This window comes from Taudactylus pleione, unplaced genomic scaffold (assembly GCF_031769625.1).
Source record: "Taudactylus pleione unplaced genomic scaffold, aTauple2 ptg000077l, whole genome shotgun sequence".
NCBI classification, from domain to species: Eukaryota; Metazoa; Chordata; class Amphibia; order Anura; family Myobatrachidae; genus Taudactylus; species Taudactylus pleione.
This window is the reverse complement of record NW_028284479.1, coordinates 3,850,240-3,877,500: the sequence shown is the minus strand read 5'-3', so window position 1 is coordinate 3,877,500 and position 27,261 is coordinate 3,850,240. Positions and strand designations below refer to the sequence as shown.

General features: G+C 44.3%; 1 protein-coding gene across 1 annotated transcript in view; it reads left to right on the top strand.

The window, feature by feature from the left end:
* LOC148532436 (transcription factor Spi-C-like) overlaps positions 1-18,032 on the top strand; it is a 43,747-nt gene extending 25,715 nt beyond the window's left edge. Inside the window, exons 3-5 of the mRNA XM_088467873.1 lie at positions 1,654-1,763; positions 13,157-13,253; positions 17,481-18,032. Of these exons, the coding sequence (XP_088323999.1) occupies positions 1,654-1,763; positions 13,157-13,253; positions 17,481-17,908 (635 nt within the window). The 3' untranslated portion in view covers positions 17,909-18,032. The remainder of the gene's footprint in view (positions 1-1,653; positions 1,764-13,156; positions 13,254-17,480) is intronic.
* The last annotated feature ends 9,229 nt before the right edge of the window (positions 18,033-27,261 follow it).

Sequence of the window (27,261 nt, the reverse complement as noted above, 5' to 3'; positions counted from 1 at the left end):
TTTTTCTGAATTTCTCATTAAGAAATGGTGTCGTGAAAAAAAAAGATGATACTCTAGGGTGCTGTGAATCAAGAAATTTTGGGAACCGCTGCTGTAAACCATTTCTAGTTTAGAGAAGATACGCACTTTGATGTACATTGGGATGACTACAGTATCTAGACACACGGTGTATCCAATGCACTGTGTAAATGAGGACTGCATCACTGCAAGGAGGGCTCCTTCCTGGGGAAATATATTTTACTGATTGTCAGCATTGGAATTAACATATTAACTGCTAGTGATTAAGGGGCCTATTCATCAACACTAAAATAATGTTTTTAAGGACATTTTCCTTAAGTAACGTTATTTTAGTATTCATGAACACACTTAGCACAGGATATATCACTGATATCTCCTGGTTAAGTCCCCCTGCGTTAATTTCCACACTCCCCATACATTAGTACATTGGTACATTAGTATGGAGATATGGAAATTATGCTATTCATCAAATTTCAAAAATGATGTATTTTCGGAATTTGATGGAGTTACTATTCGCCACTGTGAGGTGGCGAATAGCAGGTGACACTTACCTGCTTCCAGCTGGTGAGGTCCCCCGGCGTCTCCCTCCGGCACTCTGGTCTGTCCTCTGGCTCCTGGGGCTGTGCAGACACATGTTCTCCCAGCAGAACACAATAAAGTTTAGAAAAATAAAATGTTTTTTTTTTTTCTAAACTGTACTGTGGGCTGATGTGACAGCACAGCAGATGGAGCCGGAGGCGCTGCAGCGGGCAGGTAAGTTCGGGGATGATAGGCAGGTGAGCGGGGGGGGGAGGGGTTGGGGAGGGACACAAACTTACCACTGCTGTAGGCAGTGCTGTGCATGCGCTGGCTTTACGAATGTAACAACGCATGCACAGCACTGTTTCCAGCTGCGGTAAGTTAGTGTAGAGAGGGATAACTATCTATTTCCCGAAAAGCTGTCATCGCAAAAATGACAGCTTTTCGAAATAGATAGTTATGGGGAGGAGGAATGATGAATTCCTCCGGTAATTAGGTAGAACTCCATGCAGTGAGACTGGCCCAGCAGATAAATATCTGAATTTTCAGTACTAGATTCAACAGATCTTTAATTCTGCACTTTACTCCATGTTCAAACCCTAAAGCTGGCCACACACTAGACCAACTTGCATCCAACCATCCAACTAGTTGAATGGTTGGAATGAAAATCTGGTAACGTATGGGAGTAACTGATCAGCAATTTCCTCCTAAATGCCAGAAAACAGATGAAAATGGTCGGTCAGAGAAGTTTGTTAAATGGTTGATCTAAACAATTTGTTCAAACAACAGTTTTTGTCCATTTTCCGTTGTTTGGGAGCAAATTTCTGATTGTCATTTGCTTTCACACCTTACCAGATTTTCATTCCAACCAATCAACTAGTTGGATGGTTGAATATAAGTTGGTCTAGTGTGTGGCCAGCTTTACTCCATATATCTTTAGATCTGAAACCTTTACACAGAAATTTAAGAAGGTTAATTGAATTATTTGTTTAGTAGTCCTTAAATATATAAAACTACTGTATCATATTAGTTTATGTAGTTACAATATTCTAATTATATTTTATATCTTAAAACAATTTATATCATCCATCTTGAATGCTAACATATTCTCTCAAGCAGCAGAATACAAAATTTATACAGCCATCTTCAATAACCAACCACAAAGTGACCCCTACATCACAATACCGACTGCAGAGACAGCAACACAGCAGTGGACAGATTCAGCAGTAAGTAAACATTCCATGTTGCGATGATACAAACCTGCATGGTCACTTTCCTATAACAGATCTGACTCAATCAACTACTGCATATACAGTACTGTATGATAACATGGGGAAATTTATAATAATCAGTTAGAATTAAGGGTGTGCACCGGCCACTTTTCGTGTTTTGTGTTTTGGTTTTGGATCTGGATCTTTCTTCGTCTTTTGGATCTGGATTGGTTTTGCCAAAACCACCCTTCCGTGTTTTGGGTTCTGGGTTTTGTGTTTTGGATCTGTATTTTTTTTTTTAAATAGCTTAAAAACAGCTAAAATCACAGAATGTGTTGGGTTTTTTTCTGCTCCTATGCTATTATTAACCTCAATAACCTTAAGTTCTACTCATTTCCAGTCTATTCTGAACACCTCACACCTCACAATAGTGTTTTTATGTCCAAAAGGTTGCACCGAGGTAGCTGGATGACTATGCTAAGCGACACGAGTGGGCGGCACAAACCCGTGGCCCATCTAGGAGTGACACTGCAGTGGCAGACAGGATGGCAGTTTGAAAACCTAGACCCCAAACAGTACATAATGCAAAGAAAAAAAAGAGGTGCAAGATGGAATTGTCCTTGGGACCTCCCACCCACCCTTATGTTGTATAAACAGGACATGCACACTTTAACAAACCAATCATTTCAGCGTCAGGGTCTGCCACACGACTGTGGCTGAAATGATTGGTTTGTTTGGGCCCCCACAAATCAAGCTGGCAATTAATCTGTCCCTGCACAAACTGGCTCTACGGAGGCAAGATGTCGTCCTCATCCTCCTCATCCACCGATTCCTCACCCTCTTCAGTGTTGTGTACATCCTCATCCTCACAGAGTATTAACTCGTCCCCGCTGGAATCCACCACCACAGGTCCCTCTGTATGTTCTGGAGGCTGGTCTCCCTGGAAGAGTTGATAATTCATTTTTCTGAACATCATCTTCTCCACATTTTGTGGAAGCAACCTCCTATGCCTTTCGCTGACAAGGTTCCCGGCTGCACTAAACACTCTTTCGGAGTACACACTGGAGGGGGGGCAACTCAGGTAAAATAGAGCCAGTTTGTACAGGATCCTCCAAATTGCCTCTTTTTCCTGCCAGTACAGGTACGGACTGTCTGACATGCCTACTTGGATGCTGTCACCGATGTAATCCTCCACCATTCTGTCAATGGTGACAGTATCATATGCAGTGACAGTAGACATGTCAGAAATTGTTGCCAGGTCCTTCAGTCCGGACCAGATGTCCAGATGTCCTGCCTGCCCTGCATCACCGCCAGCGGGTTGCTTAGGATACCTAAGTTTTTTCCTGGCAGCTCCAGTTGCGGGAGAAAATGAAGAAGGAGCTGTTGACGTGTCATGTTCCGCTTCAGCTGACAGTGTTTTCACCAGCAGGTCTTTGCACCTCTGCAGGCTTGTGTCGGCCGGAAAGAGAGACACCACATAGGCTTTAAACCTAGGATCGAGCACGGTGGCCAAAATGTAGTGGTCTGATTTCAACAGATTGACCACCCTGGAATCCTGGCAAAGTGAATGAAGGGCTTCATCCACAAGTCCCACATGCCGAGCGGAATCGATCCATCTTAGCTCCTCCTTCACTTTCTCCAGCTGCTTCTGCAAAAGCCTGATGAGGGGAATGACCTGACTCAAGCTGGCAATGTCTGAACTGACTTCACGTGTGGCAAGTTCGAAGGGCTGGAGAACCTTGCACATCACGGAAATCATTCTCCACTGCACTTGAGTCAGGTGCATACCCCCTCCTTTGCCTATCTCATAGGTGGATGTATAGGCTTGAATTGCCTTTTGCTGCTCCTCCATCCTCTGAAGCATATACAGGGTTGAGTTCCACCGCGTCACAACCTCTTGCTTCAGGTGATGGCGGGGCAGGTTCAAGAGTGTTTGCTGGCGCTCCAATTTTCGGCACGCAGTCACTGAATGGCAAAAGTGGCTAGAAATTTTTTGGGCCACCCAAAGCGTCTCCTGCACGCCCCTGTCGCTTTTCAGAAAATTCTGCACCACCAAGTTTATTGTGTGAGCAAAACATGGGACATGCTGGAATTTGCCCAGATGTAATGCCCCGCACAATATTGGTGGCGCTGTCAGATATCACAAATCCCCAGGAGAGTCTAAGTGGGGTAAGCCACTGGGTGATGATTTCCCTCAGTTTCTCTAAGAGGTTGTCGGCAGTGTGCCTCTTACTGAAACCGGTGATACACAGCGTAGCCTGCCTTGGAACGAGCTGGCATTTCTGAGATGCTGCTACTGGTGATGCTGCTGTTGTTGCTGCGTAAGGTGATACATCTACCCAGTGGGCTGTCACAGTCATATAGTCCTTAGTCTGCCCTGTTCCACTTGTCCATGGTTAAGTGGACATTGGGTACAACCGCATTTTTCAGGACACTGAGGACACTTTTTCTGACGTTTCTGTACAGTCTCGGTATCGCCTGCCTAGTGAAGTGGAATCTAGACGGGATTTGGAACCGGGGACACACTACCTCCATCAATTCTCTAAATCCCACTGCACTACTGGCGGATACCGGACGCACGTCTAACACCAACATAGCAGTCAAGGCCTCAGTTATACGTTTTGCTTCAGGATGACTGCTGTCGTACTTCATCCTCCTCGCTAAGGAATGTTGGAGGGTCAATTGTTTAGTAAAAGTAGTGGTGTTCCTACTTCCTCTCTGGGATGATGAACGACTCCCAGCAGCAGCAACAGCAGCAGTGGCAGCAGTAGGCGTAGCAATGCAGGATCCTCCAGAGGAATCCCGGATAGGAGAGTCAGTCATGCCAGTGACATGGCCTGCAGGACTACTTCCGATCCTGACTAAGGAGGAAATTGAAGAGGAGGGAGTTGACTGTGTGGTTTGCAGGAGCTTGGATACAACAGGACAACAGGATTTAGGTGTCCTTGGACTGCTTATGGTCTTAGCCAAAGTTTCTGAACTTGACAGTAACTTTTTATGAACGCGCTGCAGGTGCCGTATAAGGGAGGATGTTCCTAGGTGGTTAACGTCCCTACCCCTACTTATTTCACCTTTACATATGGTACATATGGCAAGACAGTTGTTGTCCGGATTTGGATAGAAATATTGCCAGACCAAAGAGGTGGAATGTTTGGTCTTCTGCCCAGGCATGACCGTGATGGGCTTTTTCATCCCACGGACAATAACTGTCTCCCCCAGAGCCTGATTTAAACAAACCACATCACCATCAGAATCCTCCTCACCAACTTCCTCCTCAGCGCCAGCTACACCAGTATCCTCATCCTGTTGTACTTCAACAGTGACATCTTCAATTTGCATATCAGCAAGTGGACTGTGGGTGCTCCTTTCAGCACTTGCAAGGGGCGTGCAAATGGTGGAAAGAGCCACCTCTTCTCGTCCAGTGCTGGGAAAGTCAGGCTTCGCAACCGCCACCACACTTGGACTCTCCTTGGGGATTTGTGATATCTTCTTAGAACGCACAGTTCTTCGCTGTGCTTTTGCCAGCTTAACTCGTTTGATTTTTTTTTAGCGGGAGGAGGGCTTCCATCGTCATGTGAAGCTGAACCACTAGTCATGAACATAGGGAAAGACCTTAGCCATTCCTTGCCACTCCGTGTCGTAAATGGCATATTGGCAAGTTTACGTTTCTCTTCAGATGATTTAAATGTTTTTTTTAAGGTCATTTTCCTGAACTTTGTAATTTGGGATTGTATGTGCCCTCTACTATGACATTGGGCATCGGCCTTGGCAGATGACGTTGATGGCATGTTATCGTCTATGTCATGACTAGTGGCAGCAGCTTCAGCACTAGGAGGAAGTGGTTCTTGATATTTCCCTATTTTATTTTTATCGGAGAAAGTTTGGTCCTCCATTTATGTTATATTGATATATACGTGCGGCTAAGGCGCACACAAACACAAAAAATTATTTTTTATTTTTGTTGGAGACTAGTGCACTTTGTGGTTTACACCACCCTTTAAGAAATGAGCCAGCCGGCTCTTTACTTATGGGACACAGGCGCACGCTTGGCGCTGCTCCTTTGTTGATGCACGTGCAGCTACAGCCCACACAATTCACAAAGACAGAAAAAAAAAGAAGAATTTTTTATTCTTTGTGGAGCGCACTTTGAGGGTTACACCACCCTTTAACAGACAGATGCACGCTTGACGCTGCTGCTTTGAGGATGCATGTACAGTGCAGACAATTCACAAACACAGAAGAAAATGTTTTATTTTTGTTGGAGTGCACTTTGGGGGTTACACCACCCTTTAACAGACAGATGCACGATTGGCGCTGCTCCTTTCTTGATGCACGTGCAGCCACTGTGCACACAATTCACAAACACAGAAAATATTTTTTTATTTTGTTTGGAGTGCCCTTTGGGGGTTACAGCACCCTTTAATGGACAAGCCAGCCGGCCCTTTACTTATGGGACACAGGCGCACGCTTGGCGCTGCTCCTTTGTTGAAGCACGTGCAGCCACAGTGCACACAATTTACAAACACAGAAAATATTTTTTTATTTTGTTTGGAGTGCCCTTTGGGGGTTACAGCACCCTTTAACGGACAAGGCAGCCAGCCCTTTACTTATGGGACACAGGCGCACCCTTGGCACTGCTCCTTTGTTGATGCACGTGCAGCCACAGTGCACACAATTCACAAACACAGAAAATAATTTTTTATTTTATTTGGAGTGCCCTATGGGGGTTACAGCACCCTTTAATGGACAAGCCAGCCAGCCCTTTACTTATGGGACACAGGCGCACGCTTGGCGCTGCTCCTTTGTTGATGCACGTGCAGCCACAGTGCACACAATTCACAAACACAGAAAATATTTTTTTATTTTGTTTGGAGTGCACTTTTGGGGTTACAGCACCCTTTAACAGACAAGCCAGCCATCCCTTTACTTATGACACAGGCGCATGCTTGGCACTACTTTGTTGATGCACGTGCGGCTACTGCGCACACAATTCACAAACACAGAAAAAATATATATTTTTTTGCACTTGGGGGGAGCACCCCTGATGGACAGAGCACTCCCTGGACAACACTACAGCACCCCTTTAGGACTGGGACACTGCACAGGACTTTGGAGTGGACACAGCCCCTATGGAGAACTGACTGCACAACACAGTCCAGCCATCCCCTATGGACTTTGGAGGAGTGGACACAGCTTCTATGAATATCAGCAGCACAGCACAACACAGCCAGCCCCTATGGACTTTGGAGGAGTGGATACAGCCCCTACGGACAACAGCAGCACAGCACAACACAGCCAGCCCCTATGGACTTTGGAGGAGTGGACACAGCCCCTATGGGCAACAGCAGCACAGCGCAGCACAGCGCAGCGCAGCACAGCACAGCACAACACTACACTGCACTACACTACACTACACAGCCCAGCCAGCCCTAACTCCCACCCTCCCTCTTCACTGTCCACAGCCGAGTGAGAAAATGGCGCCGACGTGGGTACCTTATATAGAATCCAAAACCCGCGAGACCCGGAAGGCAGGATGATGAAGTTTTGCCTCAATTTCAGATCCGAGTCAGACGGGAAAAGTCGAGCCTGACTCGGATCGGCCTCGGATCGGCCTCGGATCGGGGGGGCTCGGATTTCAGAAATCTGAACCCGCTCACCCCTAATATGAAACACAAATTAATTTCATGTATGTACACTAACTTTGTTTGAGCCACAAAATGATTGAAAATATTCTATAAAATTACCTGCAGGCTGTGTGTATAAGAAGTATATAACACATAAATGCATTCTGTGCTTAGATTTTGGTCCCGTTCCCAAGATATATAATTATTAGGGGTGAGCGGGTTCGGATTTCTGAAATCCGATCCCCCCCGAGCCCCCCCGATCCGAGGCCGATTCGGGTCAGGCTCGACTTTTCCCGCCTGACTCGGATCTGAAATCGAGGCAAAGCGTCATCATCCCGCCTTCCGGGTCTCGCGGGTTTTGGATCCTATATAAGGTACCCATATCGGCGACATTTTCTCACTTGGCTGTGGACAGTGAAGAGGGAGGGTGGGAGTTAGGGCTGGCTGGGCTGTGTAGTGTAGTGTAGTGCAGTGTAGTGTTGTGCTGTGCTGTGCTGCGCTGTGCTGCTGTTGTCCATAGGGGCTGTGTCCACTCCTTCAAAGTCCATAGGGGCTGGCTGGACTGTGTTGTGCAGTCAGTTGGCCATAGGGACTGTGTCCACTCCAAAGTCCTGTGCAGTGTCCCAGTCCTAAAGGGGTGCTGTAGTGTTGTCCAGGGGGTGCTATGTCCATCAGGGTTGCTCCCCCAAGTGCAAAAAAAAATAATATTTTTTCTGTGTTTGTGAATTGTGTGCACTGTGGTTGCACGTGTATCAACAAAGGAGCAGCGCCAAGCGTGCGCCTGTGTCCCATAAGTAAAAGGCCAGCTGGCTTGTCCGTTAAAGGGTGCTGTAACCCCCAAAGTACACTCCAAACAAAATAAAAAAATATTTTGTGTGTTTGTGAATTGTGTGCACTGTGGCTGCACGTTCATCAACAAAGGAGCAGCGTCAAGCGTGCGCCTGTTTCCCATAAGTAAAGGGCTGGCTGGCTTGTCCGTTAAAGGGTGCTGTAACCCCCAAAGTACACTCCAAACAAAATAAAAAAATATTTTCTGTGTTTGTGAATTGTGTGCGCAGTAGCCGCACGTGCATCAACAAAGTAGTGCCAAGCATGCGCTTGTGTCCCATAAATAAAGGGCTGGCTGGCTTGTCCGTTAAAGAGTGCTGTAACCCCCAAAGGGCACTCCAATCAAAATAAAAAAATATTTTCTGTGTTTGTGAATTGTGTGCACTGTGGTTGCACGTGCATCAACAAAGTAGTGCCAAGCGTGCGCCTGTGTCCCCATAAATAAAGGCCCAGCTGGCTTGTCCATTAAAGGGTGCTGTAACCCCCAAAGTACACTCCAAACAAAATAAAAAAATATTTTCTGTGTTTGTGAATTGTGTGCACTGTGGCTGCACGTGCATCAACAAAGGAGCAGCACCACGCGTGCGCCTGTGTCCCATAAATAAAGGGCCAGTTGGCTTGTCCGATAAAGGGTGCTGTAGCCCCCAAAGGGCACTCCAAACAAAATAAAAAAATATTTTCTGTGTTTGTGAATTGTGTGCACTGTGGCTGCACGTGCATCAACAAAGGAGCAGCGCCAAGCGTGCGCCTGTGTCCCATAAGTAAAGGGCCGGCTGGCTCATTTCTTAAAGGGTGGTGTAACCCACAAAGTGCACTAGTCTCCTACAAAAAGAAAAAAATATTTTCTGTGTTTGTTTGCGCCTTAGCCGCACGTATATATCAATATAACATAAATGGAGGACCAAACTTTCTCCGATAAAAATAAAATAGGGAAAGATCAAGAACCACTTCCTCCTAGTGCTGTTGCTGCTGCTGGGAGTTGTTCATCATCCCAGAGAGGAAGTAGGAACACCACTTCTTTTACTAAACAACTGACCCTCCAACAGTCCTTAGCGAGGAGGATGAAGTACGACAGCAGTCATCCTGAAGCAAAACTTATAACTGAGGCCTTGACTGCTATGTTGGTGTTAGACGTGCATCCGGTATCCGCCTTTAGTGAAGTGGGATTTAGACAATTGATGGAGGTAGTGTGTCCCCGGTTCCAAATCCCATCTAGATTCCACTTCACTAGGCAGGCGATACCAAGACTGTACAGAAACGTCAGAAAAAGTGTCCTCAGTGTCCTGAAAAATGCGGTTGTACCCAATGTCCACTTAACCACGGACATGTGGACAAGTGGAACAGGGCAGACTAAGGACTATATGACTGTGACAGCCCACTGGGTAAATGTATCACCTTACGCAGCAACAACAGCAGCGTCACCAGTAGCAGCATCTCAGAAATGCCAGCTCGTTCCAAGGCAGGCTACGCTGTGTATCACCGGTTTCAGTAAGAGACACACCGCCGACAACCTCTTAGAGAATCTGAGGGTAAAACCTCGCCCAGTGTCTTACCCCACTTAGACTCTCCTGGGGATTTGTGATATCTGACAACGCCACCAATATTGTGCGGGCATTACATATGGGCAAATTCCAGCATGTCCCATGTTTTGCTCACACAATAAACTTGGTTGTACAGAATTTTCTGTAAAGCGACAGGGGCGTGCAGGAGACGCTTTGGGTGGCCCGAAAAATTTCTGCCCACTTTTGCCATTCAGCGACTGCGTGCGCCTGTGTCATAAGTAAACGGCCGGCTGGCTTGTCCGTTAAAGGGTGCTGTAACCCCCAAAGTGCACTCCAAACAAAATAAAAAATTCTTTTTTTTTCTGTCTTTGTGAAATGTGTGGGCTGTAGCCGCACCTGCATCCTCAAAGCAGCAGCGACATGCGTGCGTCTGTCTGTTAAAGGGTGGTAACCCTCAAAGTGTGCTCCACAAACAATAAAAAAATTATTCTGTCTTTGTGAATTGTGTGGACTGTAGCCACACCTGCATCCTCAAAGCAGCAGCGACAAGCGTGCGTCTGTCTGTTAAAGGGTGGTGTAACCCTCAAAGTGCGCAATAAAAAAATTCTTTCTTTTCTGTCTTTGTGAATTGTGTGCACTGTAGCTGCACGTGCATCAACAAAGGAGCAGCGCCAACCGTGCGCCTGTGTCCCATAAGTCTGTTAAAGGATGGTGTAACCCCCGAAGTGCTACAAAAAAAAAACACATTTTTTTTTCTGTTTGTGACTTGTGTGTGATGTAGCCGCACGTGCATCAAAACAGTAGCAGCGCCAAGCGTGCGCCTGTGTCATAAGTCAAGGGCCGGTTTGGACATCTGGTCCAGACTGAAGGACGTGCCAACAATTTCTGACAAGTCTACTGTCACTGCATATGATACTGTCCTCAAAGCAGCAGTGACAAGCGTGCATCTGTCTGTTAAAGGGTGGTATTACCCCCAAAGTGCGCTCCAACAAAATAAAATAATCTTCTTTTTTTCTGTTTGTGTGTGAAATGTATGCGCAGTAGCCGCACCTGCATCCTCAAAGCAGCAGCGCCAAGCGTGCGTCTGTCTGTTAAAGGGTGGTGAACCCCCAAAGTGTGCTCCAACCAAAATAAAATAATCTTTTTTTCTGTGTTTGTGTGTGAAATGTATGCGCAGTAGCCGCACCTGCATCCTCAAAGCAGCAGCGACAAGCGTGCGTCTGTCTAAGGGTGGTGTAACCCTTAAAGTGCGCTCCACAAACAATAAAAAAATTCTTCTTTTTTTTTCTGTCTTTGTGAATTGTGTGGGCTGTAGCCGCATCCGCATCCTCAAAGCAGCAGCGACAAGCATGCGTCTGTCTGTTAAAGGATTACATCGGTGACAGCATCCAAGTAGGCATGTCAGACAGTCCGTACCTGTACTGGCAGGAAAAAGAGGCAATTTGGAGGCCCCTGTACAAACTGGCTCTATTTTACCTGAGTTGCCCCCCCTCCAGTGTGTACTCCGAAAGAGTGTTTAGTGCAGCCGGGAACCTTGTCAGCGAAAGGCATAGGAGGTTGCTTCCACAAAATGTGGAGAAGATGATGTTCATCAAAATGAATTATCAACTCTTCCAGGGAGACCAGCCTCCAGAATGTACAGAGGGACCTGTGGTGGTGGATTCCAGTGGGGATGAATTAATACTCTGTGAGGATGAGGATGTACACAACACTGAAGAGGGTGAAGAATCGGTGGATGAGGAGGATGAGGACAACATCTTGCCTCCGTAGAGCCAGTTTGTGCAGGGACAGATTAATTGCCAGCTTGTTTTGTGGGGGCCCAAACTAACCAATCATTTCAGCCACAGTCGTGTGGCAGACCCTGACGCTGAAATGAATGGTTTGTTAAAGTGTGCATGTCCTGTTTATACAACATAAGGGTGGGTGGGAGGGCCCAAGGACAATTCCATCTTGCACCTCTTTTTTTTCTTTGCATTATGTACTGTTTGGGGCCTAGTTTTTGAAACTGCCATCCTTTCTGCCACTGCAGTGTCACTCCTAGATGGGCCACGTGTTTGTGCCGCCCACTTGTGTCGCTTAGCATAGTCATCCAGCTACCTCGGTGCAACCTTTTGGACATAAAAACACTATTGTGAGGTGTGAGGTGTTCAGAAAAGACTGGAAAGGAGTGGAAATCAAGGTTATTGAGGTTAATAATAGCATAGGAGCAGAAAAACCCACAAATTATGTGATTTTAGCTGTTTTTATGCTTTTTAAAAAAAAAATACAGATCCAAAACACAAAACCCAGAACCCAAAACACGGATGGGTGGTTTTGGCAAAACCAATCCAGATCCAAAGCACGAAGAAAGATCCAAAACCAAAACACAAAACACGAAAAGTGGCCGGTGCACACCCCTAATAATTAAAAGTAATACTTAGCTGTTTATCGCTGAGTTACAAAGGGTAAGTTAACGGAATATGCTGGCACTATATAAGTAACTGTTATTAAATAAAATAATAATGTAAGAAAACCAATGAGAGACATTAAATAGAGAGCTATAAAGGGGAGGGTAGGACAGAGGCACTGAGCTCCCACTACCACCCCCCCCACATTAGTCAGTAGCAAGGGCCATGGGGGGTGATGGTGCCACCCGCAGAGTCCTGTGCACTGTGTAGCCACACACCTCTAGTTACGACCATGGTAGCGGGTGATGGAAGTACTGTAAACTGGTATTTGGAATGACCTAGAGGCCCATTTATCAATGATCTCATACTGCAATGAGACCTGGGCACAATATTAGCACCCCGATGATTGCATTGCAGTATGCGATATTAGAGCCGGAAAGTATTTAATAGCATAGCCAGGGACAGGGGCTCCAAAAGGAATCCGTCCCTGCGATGTGCTCGGAGTGAAGTGACCACATCAGCAGTATCTTTGCTCCTCTAGCGGGACTACTGTGCATGAGCTGTTTACTGATCACGCATGTGTGGCGGCCATTGCCGGGGGGGCTGTTTATTTTTGCAAATAGTAGCCCATAGGCTAGAGCAGCACAACTCTATCTTTAGATGGCATAAGCTGCGGGGAGCTTGGTAAATCTGACAGCATCGCATCCCCATAGTAACCTAAGTTGGCTTTTATGTGTTTGTACCCCTATTTCTTATCTTTATTTACTTATTTATTTTATTTGTTTATGAGATATGTATTATCAAATAAATGAACCTTAAATGACTTCTATACCCCAGCGCAGCATTGTGTTATATTTTTGGTAAATGTTTGCACCAGTTCATGTCCATTGCTGGTTGCATAGCCTGGACATAGCAGATGGACATACAGTAGCTGGAGAGGAAGGTTGAGAAGCCATGCACTAAAAAGTAGTTGATGATTTCCATTAGATGCCACCGGTTATCAATTTTTATATATATATATTATGTTCTTAACTATGTTTCTATGTGTTTAAAATTTTGCCCTACAGATAAATAACTCAAACTCTTTTGCGGACATGATGCACCACAACTTGCAGAGTGATGAGGATCGTCACTTACATGGAAACAGAACACCACAAAAACATGGTAAGCATGTCACGTATATATATATATTTATACTATATATAGACAAAAGTGATTGGACCCTGACAGCAAATTGATCATAGAGATTTTTTTTACGTCAGTACTTTGTAGGTCCACCACGTGCAGTGGTTACTGCAGACACCATTCTTGGCAAACTGTCCACAAGTTCCTGGACAACAGCAAACAGTATGCTTTGCCGGTGACCAACTGTGATTCTGACGAAGGTCGAGTCAGCCTAGAATGCACCCGTCGCTCCAATTCATCCCAGAGGTTCTCAATGGGGTTAAGATCTGGACTCTGAGCTGCCCAGTCCATCCGGGTTACTGGATTTTCTTTATACCAGTCCAGTGTCACCCTGGAAACATGACAGGTGGCATTGTGTTCTCCTGATAAAAACATTTGTTGTTTCTGTAGAACTGCAAGTGCATGGGCCTCCATACCAAGTGTTCTTGTCAAAACCGCCACATTAGTGGCCATTTGGAACTAGTGTACAATAGTATGCATGGGACCATTTCGCTTGCGCAGGAATGTCAAATCACTTTTGTCTACATAATGGATATATATATATATACACACATACACACGCATGCACACACACAAGGTTGGTTGTCAGGATGCGGCCTGGGATCGGCCTTTACTCACCGCTGAACTGGTGTTTTTAGGCTCAGAGGCGTTCATCTCACCTCATCAGTCTCCTCCAATGGCAGCCCTGCAGTCTCTCAGCTGATCTCACGATCTAATGACCAGCTGCCTAGGGGTATTTAGGTCTGACTCCTGCACCAGGAAGTTGCTGACCAACATCACTGTATGACTGCACGTAGTCAATTCCTTGTGACAATTGTCCTATGTTTCAGAAGCTATATTCCTTTCTTTAGTGTTCCTAGCTTCCTGTGATCTCATATGTCCTTCGTGTATTCACTTCCTGTATTTCAGTACAAATTCGTCCCCGCACCTCCAGTGCGTTTCAAGTTGCAACTTTGGGTACTTTGTTCCTGTGTCTCAGTACAAGTTCATCCCTGCACATCCAGTACATTCACGGATTTTCTTTGTGTACTCAGGGCCTGATTCAGACCCAGTCTCAAGCGCTGAGTGCTCGCAACCAGGTCTATGGTGGCCCAGAGCGCATGCGCACGACGGAGCCAGCTCCGTCGTGCGCATGGTCGAGAACCAGATAGCGACGGGCACTCCGTTGCTCCAGGTCTCTTACCAAAGGGGGCGTGCTGTCGATGTTGAGTGACAGCATGCCCCCTTTGGTGGGCGGGCCAGGGGAGTGGCTGCCAAAAAAAGAGGCATTCCCATGTGATGTCAGTGGGAGAGATTTCGGCTCTGTTAGAGCCGAAATCTCTCTGGGGCTTGCGGCAACAAGACCATACCACAAGGGTCTCATCGCAAGCCAGATGGTCGCAATGGTCTTGACCATCGCGACCATCTTCCTGGCCACTCGCTATAGCTGTGGGTGGTCACCCACAGCTATACGAGCGGCCAGGAGGCCGTTCTAAAAAAAAAAATAGCCCGGCCCTGATTCAGAGCGAGCGCTCTGTCAGAGCGTCCGGCTCTGAATCAGGGCCTCAGTTCCTGTGTCTCAGTACAAGTTCATCCCTGCACATCCAGTACGTTCCTGGAGTTTCTTTGTGTACTCAGTTCCTGTGTCTCAGTACAAGTTCATTCCTCTGCGCTGTTTCTAGTGTTCCCTGTGTTAGTTATTTTCCTGTAATATTATTTCGGTCTTCTGTCACTCACAGGTACCTGTCCAGAGGGCCGCAACCTGCTCACTTGGTTCGGCGAAAACCAAATCCCAATTGGAGGGGTCACTGGAGAAAACCACCAAGAGAGTTAGATTCTGCACCTCTGGGCAGGTCTAGCCAAACCTGGGTTTGGCCGCAATTAGGAGATTTGGTCTGTCACCCCCGTCACTGTTCTACAATTATCCTAACCCCCCGGTTCTTAACCTCAACAGAGGTATTTTTAGTGCCCGGTTGTGACACTGGTTCAATAAATAAGGTAACAAGACCTCAATTCGTACATATACGTATATTCAATGGCCATGGTTCAAATTATTTTTCCTCAAAGTCCCAATACTTGTCTAAGTATTTGCTCAAACGGTACACAAAGGCATCTATCCCAGCTTACAAGAAATCAGTAACAAGCTTGCTGAATTTAACTGTCAGTTACAAATCGCCTTCCACCCAGGTGCTTCTTCAATAGTCCAAAGAAATGGAAATCATTCAGTGCCAGGTCAATGCTATAGGGAGGATGGTCCATTACCTCCCAATGGTAACGCCATAACAACTCATGCATGCGGTTGGCTGAGTGTGGCCTGGCATTATCGTTCAGCAATACGACACCTGTTCACAGCAACCCAGGTAGTTTTCGACAAATTACTCTCTGCAACCAGATCAATGTGTCACAATAGCAGACAGCATTCACAGTATCTCCCTTGGTGAGGAAATCAACAAGAAGCACGCCCTTGTGGTTCCAAAACACGATCTCCATGACTTTCAGCTGATGGAGTTGTTTTGCATTTTTTTGAAGGTGGCGACAATGCGCATTTCCATGCCACGGATGCTTGCTTCATCTTCGTTGTCACATGATACACCTGCGTTTCATCGCCTGTAACAATACGCTGCAGGATCTGCACTCTCTGCTCATGGTAGCGCATCAAATGCATGAGAGACAATCCCATAATTGGTTTTGTAAAGGTCTGTGAATTGCTTCAGTACCCAGCGTGAACACTTTTTCCTTTACTCCAGTTGCTCATGACCAATGTTGTGCACAGTAGCAGTATCTCTCAAATGTGTCTGTCCTCCTGAATCAGGCCTTCAATGTGGCCCAAATTGTCATCTGTGGTAGACATGCTTGGCTGGGGCGGATCGCTTCTCATCTTAAACATCTATCCTGCAGTTATCATGGGCAGTGCACAATACCCAAACCTGTTTCCGTGTCATGACGTTATCACTGTACACCTTGGCAGGTTTGCAATGAATTTCAGATTATAATAAACACTAAGGCTTACGTGCAAATATTATTTCAGGTCAATACGACCCTTGGTCACACTAATATATACATGTACTAACATTTTGGGTTGTTAGGCTTTTTTATTTTATTTTTCCTATCTGTTTCTTTTTCTCTCCCCTTTCTCTAGTACATGCTGCACTTACTGTATATACAACAGCGACCTTGAGAATTGGGCATAACCAGATTCTTGGAGATCCATGGACAGTTGTGAGATCAGGAATCTTTCTGTATTGTCACCGTCCATTGTAGTGGTGGGAGCGGTTAGCAGGAGGGCAGAGCGCAGTATAGGCACACGCTCCTGATCCCACTCCACATATTTGAGACAAGACAGTCATTGGGATTTCTATCTATCTATCTATCTATCTATCACAAGCTGTTGCCAGCGGCTTCACCCACGATGAAATCGCTTCTGCCAACATATTTAGTTGATTTAGTATAATAGTTGTATTGCTTTACATAGGGGCCCTGTCGCGGGAGTGGCCCACGTGACCAGCAGTTCTACACAGACTGGTGGCAGTGAGTGGCGTCCCTCATTGAGGTGACACCTGGTGCGGGTATGGGGTGGGGACAGTTGTTAGGAGTGGCTTAGCGGCCTGAACCCCCTTTTTAGGCACTCCGGGGGTCCGGGAGATGTGGGCTGCCTCCGGGGACAAGTCTATTTCAAAGTTCCGGCGTTCTCACTGTGTAAGGTGCCAATGCTACAGTGCAGCACCCGGCTCCTGTCACTGAGGAGGAGTTGACACTTTGGTGTCACCCCTCGGCGGGTGACACCCGGGTGTTGCCCGCACACCCCTTGTGACGCCACTGATGTCAGCAGCACCTCACCTACCACACACCAATGTCACTGTGCCCTGCGCACAGACTGCTATGTAACCTATCATATTCAAGTGAACACGGGCCCAAAGCATCCTCCCCCCCTCCCATTCCTAGCAGTGTCCATGGTGCCACACGTAACTCATGGTTATTAAAGGTGGCCATGTGTACTTCATTAGCCATTAGCAGAAAAACTTGGAACCTTAAACTTCATCCAACCACTAGCTTCACCTCGGTAACACAGCTATATAGCTTTGTTTGTTGTGAACCGTGCTTCTAGCAGAATGGTGTTCTGTACTATATCTAATGTCCCCACTAAATGTGTTGTACACTAAACTAACAAATTGTCAGAGTAGAGACTTTTGTAGTCAGCTGAGTAATCACATTTTATGTTATCATCAGGAAGGAAAAAACGTCTCTATGAATTTCTTTATGAGGCTGTGTATGACATCAACAAGGCAGACTGCATCCAGTGGGTGGACCAAGCCAATGGGATCTTCCAATTTGTCTCAAAAAACAAAGAAAAGCTGGCAGAGCTGTGGGGCAAGGAAAAGGGCAACCGCAAAATCATGACTTATCAGAAAATGGCCAGGGCCCTGCGTAATTATGGCAGAACCGGAGAAGTTATTAAAATTAAAAAAAAACTGACATACCAGTTTAGTGAAGTAGTTTTACACAGACTGTGCCCTGCCAGCTTACCGGGGAAAGAAACCCTATACTGCCAATATCTTCACCCAGAGATGGCCTACTGGAACAGCCATCATTGTTGGGAGGTTAACAAGTATGATTATAACAACAATGTATATCCGTTTAGCCACCAATACATGTAAATGAAATGATCCATTACAGCAATTACAGACAGATCTATTAATCCCTTCTGTTGTTAAGAACAGACTCTCACACATACATTAGAGACTGGGGGTGGGGTGGAGAATGCTTATAAAATGTGTGGTAATTAATACGGCTTCATCATGCAAAATAACACATATTCTAATAGCTATAGAAAATGACTGTGTATATACAATAATTATTGTTCCTTTCATATATATGATTAAAGTCTGTTTTCATGGTTACAAGAATTGTAAGATAAAGAAAAACATGTTCTCCGATAATAGGCAATTCTTATATCAATGTTACTCCTTTACTGACAAGTGCACAAACACATATTATATTCTTTAGTATAATGTCAGCAATACAAAGACTGCCATATTCAAAACAAAATGTTGAGGGTAAGATAGTGGTTCCCAAACTGGGTGCCACGGGGTACTTGTACGGTTGACATGGTTTGGTGGTCCAGGGCCAACTCAAATTATTTATAGTCAATGTGATAGGCAAAACCAGTGCTGGTGGCTGCCAATCATAAAATACAAAGGTGGATCCAAAAGTTGGTGTCCTGGACCGTGAATAACAGAAAGTTCAAATGGCATTTATTTTTTTACATTGACTTCAATACACTTCTCCCATCGATGCTTGAACCTCTTGATTCCGTTCAGGAAAGGTCTGGTGATTGGTCTTCAAACCAGTCTTGTACAGCAGTCATGACATTGCCATCAGATGCAAAAGTTTTTCCACTAATGTTTTCCTTGAGCTTGAGTGTGAATGTCAGTAGGCGTCATCTTCTTCATTTCCAGATAATTAATGAGAAATTAATTTCAGTTTTCTCCATTTTTCAGTATTCTCCATGTTTCAACTTTTAGTGATGTTGTTCCCAACTTTTAGTGATGTTGTTCCCAACTTTTAGTGATATTATACTGTTTATTATTCAATATCTGCAAAAATAAAAGAAGAATTGTGCTGTAATTTTCCAGTGTTCTACTAATACCTCTAGTACATACATATAGAAAATCAATATGGGGCGACACCTGCTACTACATCAGAACACAGACTTTTGGATCCACCCTCGTATGTAGACAAACAAAAGTGCAATCCTGTCTACCAGCACATAACTGTACCTAAAGATGACAGGTAAGCACAGTCTATTTGGTTTAATAATTTTTGCTTCATTTCTCAATAAAAAAAACTTTTGGCCTTGGGGTGCGATTATGTCATTTAGCCCCAATACCTCCAGGTACTACACTGCATTTTGTCAAATGCCAGAAAACGATGTTAGGAGTAATAAAAGTGCAATATTTTCCCCATTCTGTCACCGGCAGACTTAAAGGTACCCTTGTGTGATACAAATGAGTTTCTCTTTCAAATGTTGTGACCTCCTGATAAGTATTGTGCGATCACCAGTGAGGATCACTACACTACAGAAGTCATTATAGATTCCAGGGTGGGTCAATATCTTCCTCAATGTTATAGAAGACCTTCCACTTCAAAGTTGTGAGTCTGAATAAAGAAATAGTTTTTATTATATTATATCTGGAGATAAGGATTGAAACCATAACAATCTCTGAGATACTTCTGAAGAGATGTAGCTCTGACAGAAAGTAATATATCAAAACATTATTTACAGAATATGGTAATAACTACTAATCACAATAAAGTTAACAGCTTGAAACATGTTATATTAATTAACTATTTAATTATTTTATTAATTCTAAGCCATATTAAATGTAATTTTATGGCATAATAGAAAAGTTTCCCAAGAGATGGATAAAATCTTATGTTCATAAGCTGAATATTCTAAACTACACTTTCTGTGCTACAACACAAATCTTTATAGTATCACCTCCAGGAGAGAAGGGTTTATCCATTTTAACAAACTTCATCTTCATTGACTTTGTAGCTTAGGTCAAAACGTTCCCTGGACCGGAACACAATAATGGAAGGCACTTAGGGCCTGATTCAGCAGTGATCGCACCCGGTCGATTGTTGTGTTCTATGAATGCGTATGCATCGCAGTGACTATGCAGACCCATCGCAGAGTGATTGCCAGGATGTACCATTTGTGGGTGATGACGGGGGGTGGTTGGGGAAACACAAGCGTGCCAGTACGTTTCAACACCGTTACAGGGGCATGCATAATTAAGTCCCTGCGATGGCAGACACAGCCTGAGCTCTAGATACTGACAGGAAGTTTAGCAGTTTATGAGTGAGGTCTGACCTGCCTTAATTGTGCATGAGGCTCTGATGGTACTCGATGGTACCTATGATTTTGCAGACTTGCAAGGTATTACGGATGTGAGTAAAGGGAAGTGGGTGTTTTTATGTTGTGCTGCGGCGGCATTGCGATCGCAGTCATTTGCATTATTTCACAGCAGAACTGCGTACGTGCTTGTTGCCGCGATCGCATTAACGATCCTTGCTGAATTAGGTCCTTACTCATAAGATAAATCATTGCTGTTATAATGAAAAAGTAGCATCATATATTGCACATATCTGCTGAACATCTTTGATAGTCCCTCACCAAGTCATCCAAATGGATCATAATTCCTGTAAGATCCAAGGACCATCCAGTGTTGGACTGGGACATGAAGGGCCCACTGGGGGAATGCAGTGGTAGGGGTCCATGCTTAATGGGTGTGGCCAACCACCACAGACACTTGGCTAACCCATAGTCAAATCTTGGTGTAGCTTTTATAGAAAGGAACCAAGCACCCATGTTGATCAGTGGTACTACTCCACCAGGTAACTGACCATCTAATATAGTAACAATGTATGATTTGAGGTATGGAACCTGATACCTAGAGGAGGGGGTGGGCCCTCAGGCAGTGGGGCCCACCGGGGATTTCCCCTGTACCCATGTGGGCCAGTCCAACCCTGGGGCCTTCCTATTCTGAAGTGCAACTTTTCTGATCTGTGATACCTCTTCAGCAGTTTGACTAATAGCCACTTACCATATCATCAATCAAATTAATCTTTTCAGTGATTACTTTTTCTATCAGATATGTTTCTGCCATTCTGTCTCCATCTGAAACTCTGAATGCCTTTTCCACCATATTACCAGTCCTCTTACTATGTTTCAAATAAAGAAAACCACAATACAGTATGCAACAACATCATGGTCATAAGTTATATTTCTGGAATACTGTGCCAACTCCTTAACAACTCTGGTAAATAAATAGTAAATCCAACTACCGACGCAGCAATGGTGAGGTAGAGAACAATAAATCAGGAGGTATCATTATTATACTTTCCTTTTGATGTGGTTGACTCGGTCTGGCTTTAGTTGTTTTAGTGCATATGGAAAAATTAGAAATGGGTATACATAGTGTGTTACCATAAAAAATGACAATTTAATTCACACAAATAAAAAATGGTTACATATGTACCACATACAAATAGAACACCATAAAAATAAACATAATAACACAGTAAAAACTGTACAAATTGAGGCACTTATAATTAATAGTGCAATGGAGAGGTATAGGTACTTTTTACCATAGAGTATCCCACGATGGCATAGGGTGCAAGCAGAGGGATCCCAATTCCACTCTGCGTGTCTAACTGGCATCAATCAAAACAGTCCAGGTATTTCAATGCAGCAGCAATCAGTAGGTCCATTTATGGTAAAAAGCACCTATACCTCTCCATTGCACTATTCATTATAAATATAACACTATTCCAAAATTCACGCAAACGGCCTGTGTGTTCTCATCTGCAAATGCGTCTGATTCACACCGGGCAGAATTGCAAAACAAATTTAGACCCATATTATCAAACATACAGTGGGTGAGTGTTCCTCTGCTGTTTCAGCTTTGTGGTACTGTAGATTAATTGAATTCTAACAAAAAATACAGCTGCGGAATTTGTATGCACTATATAAATAACTGTTAACAAATAAAATAGATAATAGTAAGAATCTAATTCTCATTCTAAAAAGCGAGAGAAAAGATCTTTCTTACTTTTATAACTAGAGCCCTAAGTTGATAGTGCGCATGTACCATTAGATGTCACTGTTGTATAACATAATAGCTTCATGAACACAAATACAAGAAGTAGCACCATAGAAGTCATAGTTGTGTCAGCAGTTGAATGAATTTAGTCTTGGACAAAGATGATGGTGGGGTGAAGGTGTAACTACGTAGTAATATCAGTGCATTAATTACATTCTGTACTAAAACAAATTCTACTCCAAACTGACAATGCACATGGATAGTGACAGCTGCAATAGGCACAAAGAAGAGAAGGATGTGAAATATTGATGCATATACTGCAGCTGTTGCAGTTGAAGAAGCTATACTTTGGGGCAGATTCTGAGTTGGATGCATCTAGCAATAGATATTTAGTTGTTCTGTGCATGTTTTCTGCTACTCTATAATTATATCTTACTATGAGAATTAAATGTATAAGTATCTGACTAATTTCTCTCACAGCCACTGAACTTACTTATGTCATGCTATGTGTACACATACATATTCATTCAATGCAGTGTTATTTATGTTTGAAATAACACTGACAGAGTGGCATTTGGTTTAAATAAATATTTAGTGCAATATACTAAATCACAGGTTCTCAAGCTTGGTCCTCAGGACCCCAAACAGTGCATGTTTTCCAGGTCTCCTCACAGATTCGCAAGTGAAATAATTAGCTCCACCTGTGGATCTTTTAAAATGTGTCAGTGAGTAATGAATGTACCTGTGCTCCTGCTGGGTGACCTGCAAAACGTGACCTGTGTGGGGTCCTGAGGATCGAGTTTGAGAACCACTGTACTAAATCAATTATGCGAACAGACTTGCTAAAATTCTGTTAGTATTTACACAGCTCCCTTCATGGGTCTATAACATATAATCAGATATAAGCACAGGATCATTTTTATTTTATTTTTGAACTCACCTTATTTGTTGCTGATTAATCTTTATTCCACCTGCATAGATGTATGCAGAATGTTATTTGGTCACTATACTACTGACAGACCCATATATATGCATTATATAATATCTTAAACACACTGAACTTATCATTTATATTATCTTATTTTTTTCTCACCTACCAGGGTATTTGCTACATCTAATACGTAACATAATTCACCTACCATCTGATTTCATGAAAATGACCATATACCCATTAGGGATTATTATGAACTGAGATATAATATTTATTTGTTAAATATGGGATATATTGGTACTGCAAAAATTTATACATATGCATGATACTATCTATATATTTAAAATAAAAATACTAATATGTGTGTTCTGATATCCATCTAGAATAGCAGTTTCATGACAAGCAGGAGAGTTGTCAGACTCCCATGAGGGCATGTTTTCTGCTACTCCATAATTATATCCTACTGAGAATTAAATGTACAAATATCTGACCAACCTATTAGACTACATTTCCCACAGCCTCTGAACATACTTATTTATGTTATGTTATGTGGACATACTTTATTTAAAGCAGTACTATAATTAATGTTTGAAATAACACAGACAGAGTGGCACTTGTTTTAAATAATTATTTTCTGTAATATACTAAATAAATAATAACATATAGATATCCAGGATACTACTATATATCTCAGATAAACATTAAAACAGACCTGTATTGGTACCGAGAATCTATTTTTAATCACGTTTCCTAAAACAGTATATCACACTTTAATTTAATTTTTTGTTTTTTAATATTTTATGGACTGTATAATTAATATACATATTTCAAAGACTAATAAAAGTTATATTTAAATTTTGTGCATCAAATACAGACAACCCTCTCCCTCTTTAAACATCATTGAAAATTGAAATCAGACAGTACAGATACACTAATACCCCTTTTACACCATCTTAAAAATCCCGGGTTGATACAAGTGAACGCGCATCAACCCGGGATTTTTGTGTCGGTGTAAACGGATCAACCCGGGTCCAGTGACCTGGGGATCTGACCCGGCTGGCTTGTAGGGTTAAGCACTGGTTGTTCCCATGTCACCCTGCAGTATAAATGGCGTGACCCAGGTCACGATGACCCGGGTTGCGCCGCCTGCCACACGATTGGCCGGCTTCAGTGGCGCTTGGAGATGACAATCTCCAAGTGTCCACTGCCGGGGCAACCAGAACGGAGCAGCGCACCCTCCCTGCCTCCGGATTGCTGCGGAGTAAGTGGAGGGGGAGAGTAAGAAGCGCTCACCTGCGCCGGAGAGCTGGGTCAGTGCTGACCCAGTTCCGCTGTGAACGGTGCTGCCCGGGTCGGTGCTGCAGTGTAAAAGGTGGTTTGTCCCAGGTCTGATCCAGGTTGGAAATGTGTTCCAAATCCCGGGTCAGACCCAGGACTTTGGTGTAAAAGGGGTATTAGATTAGAGTTTGGTTTCTTATGGGCACATTCACTAAAGAGTGGTGAAAGTGATGTCTTTCTATCCTCACTTATCACACAGAGAAAACCTTTGTAAACCATGATTTACTAAGGAAATATGAAGTAGCTGAGTGATTTCACCTGCTTGGTGATACTTGCTGTCAGTGGTGAGCATAGTCTAACCTAGAGCCGGATTAAGACCCCCCTTCTGTCCCTGTAAAAATGTATTTTCTAGACACCCTGGCAGCCCCTTCCACTACACATGAAAACTGATATCTAGAAGAAAGACACATACTGTACTTTCCATTTTCCAAAGTATGAAAACAAAAATTGACATCCAATGTTTTGAAGGACACAAAGTTTTATGGAGACTGAAACATTGGATTAAAATTCTCGTTTTCATACATTTGTAAATGGAGAAGTGTGGTTCTTTCTTATGTTTTACACCGAAGTTCCTAAATTGCTACAAAAAGTGCTGAGCATCCACAGGTATCTATCTATAGATAAATATTTATTAGGTTTTTTGTTCTTTTTTAATCACACACAGTGATAAAACTAGGAAATGAGAAGGACTGGTATGGAAATTTCAACTGAATGATCTGAGGGCTGCCAGAGGCTTTATGGATTTTATTTGTGTCAAATTAATTTGGACACAATAATAGTGCATGTTTTCCAGGTATCCTCACAGAGGGCCTGATTCTGAGTCGGACGTATCAGATACGAACAGGCTTGTGGATTTAAACATAATGCGCATGCACAGTAGCAAAAAAAATCGGCGTCAGAGCATGCACCGGATTAGACATACACTAACTAGGGTAGGACACTACTGTGAAGGATTTCAGCTGCCTGTTGACAGACGACACTTTCCATAAAATGGGCGATTCTTGGCGGTAACTGGCTGGTGACCATATGTTTACAAGGAATAACCCCATTTTGTGGGAGTGTGGTGAGCAGATAATTCAACTTCCATGCTGGATCGTAGCATTCAGACGGAGATGGGACGTCTGTTTCTGTCGTCTTTTGCACCTAGCAAGAGGTGGATACAAATGCAACAGCTAACGGATCGCAGTTGCTAAAATATGCTAATACTTGCAAAGCACAGCCAGTATAAAGGCACCCACTACTGCCTTCTCATATCCGTCAAATGTTGCAGACCAGCGTACACAATGGTTCCTTTGATGCACATCAATCGGCCATCTTGCCCTTGCTGAAGGTTTGACGTGTCTCAAAATCAGCTGCGTTACCTCCCCCAAAGGCTGACTGCCTGTCACTCACTTTACAAAGGGATCATCTATACATGCGTACTCGCAGTGCAATCGCTGTGCGTGTGCAGTGTGACTACACAATGGTAAACAATCACTCAAACTGTGTAAACATTGGCATTGCATCCAGTGGCGTAACTATGGTTTTTGGAGCCCAGGGCAAGGTTAAGAATGACGAAACACACACATATAAACAAATTTAAAAAAGGTATGCGTGTCTTAGGCGTGCACCAAAAAATGGGTGTGGTCACATGCTGAAGGGGCGTGGTCACATACCGGATGGGGTGTGCCAACATGACATGCCACCTTTTTCTCGTCACTCTGGGAACATTCCTTTCCATTCCATATGCACCTTACCTATGCGGTGGTTTCTCACAATGTGGTACTTCTGAAGAGATGTATCCTCCCTGGGGCGATGGCATCTTCAGTCTGTATTCAATTATCATGTACTGTAGGTCACATCATCTGGAAGATGCCTGTTTGTGTAAGAATATTAACAAGGTCATCATCATACAACAGCGATTCAACGAGACTCCTTCCCCTTGTGTAACTTCCTTCCCCCTGCATCTCCCAGCCACACAATCTCCCCCTTGCGTTGTCTCTCAGCCACACCATCACCTCCCTCCCTGCGTCGTCTCTCAGCCACACCATCACCTCCCTCCCTGCGTCATCTCTCAGCAACACCACCTCCTACCCCCCTGCGTCATCTCTCAGCACACCATCATCTCCCCCCCTGCGTCGTCTCACAGCCACACCATCACCTCCTCCCTCTGTCATGTCTCAGCCACACCATCACCTCCCCTCCGTGTCGTCTCTCAGCACACCATCACAGATACACACACACACTGACAGACACACACTGACACAGATACACATACACACTGACAGAGACACACTCTGACACAGACACACACACTGACACACATACACACACTGACACGCACACAGACACAGATATTGACACACATACACACATACACACTGACAGAGACACACAGTGATATGCACACTGACACACACACTGAAACAGATACACACACAGTGACACAGATACATACACACAGTGACACACCCACACACTGACACAGTGACATACGCTGACACAGATAAACACACTGACACATACACACACAGTGACACAGATACGCACACACAGTGACACACACACACCTTTCACAAAAATGCAGCCAGCCAAGTAAAAACAAGGCTGACATCAATTGAAAGTTACCCCCCCTCCCCCAACCAGCAGCCCTCCCCCCTACCAGCAAAAAAATAATAATACTTACTTGCCTGGCTGCAGTGACTGATCCGGAGCAGAGACAGTGCTGGGGAAGGAGAATCATCCTGGCCTCCGATGGCAGCTCTGAATGGCAACACTGCCTGGGAGGGGCTGTGCAGTTCTGCTGCAGCTTTTCCTACAGTCCCCAACAGCACCAGCAGGCAGTGGCACACTTGCCTGCTCATCTTCACAGTCATACTGGTGCAATGGTGGCGGGGGGGGCGTGGTGTGGCAGTGATGCCCTGGCTGGCGGTTCCCCCCTCTGCTGGGCCTGCTACAGCACCCAGGGCACATGCCCCGCTCACCCTGTCCTAGTAACGCCACTGATTGCATCCACTGCTGAATCAGGCCCTTAATTCTTTCCTTTATAAAACCTTTGGCTGCATTTAGCAATTTGCTGCGTCTAGAGCCAGAAGATTTGCCTCCATCCTCTTCTCTCCAGAGGGAAACCAGGAATCTGGCTGACATGGTGCAA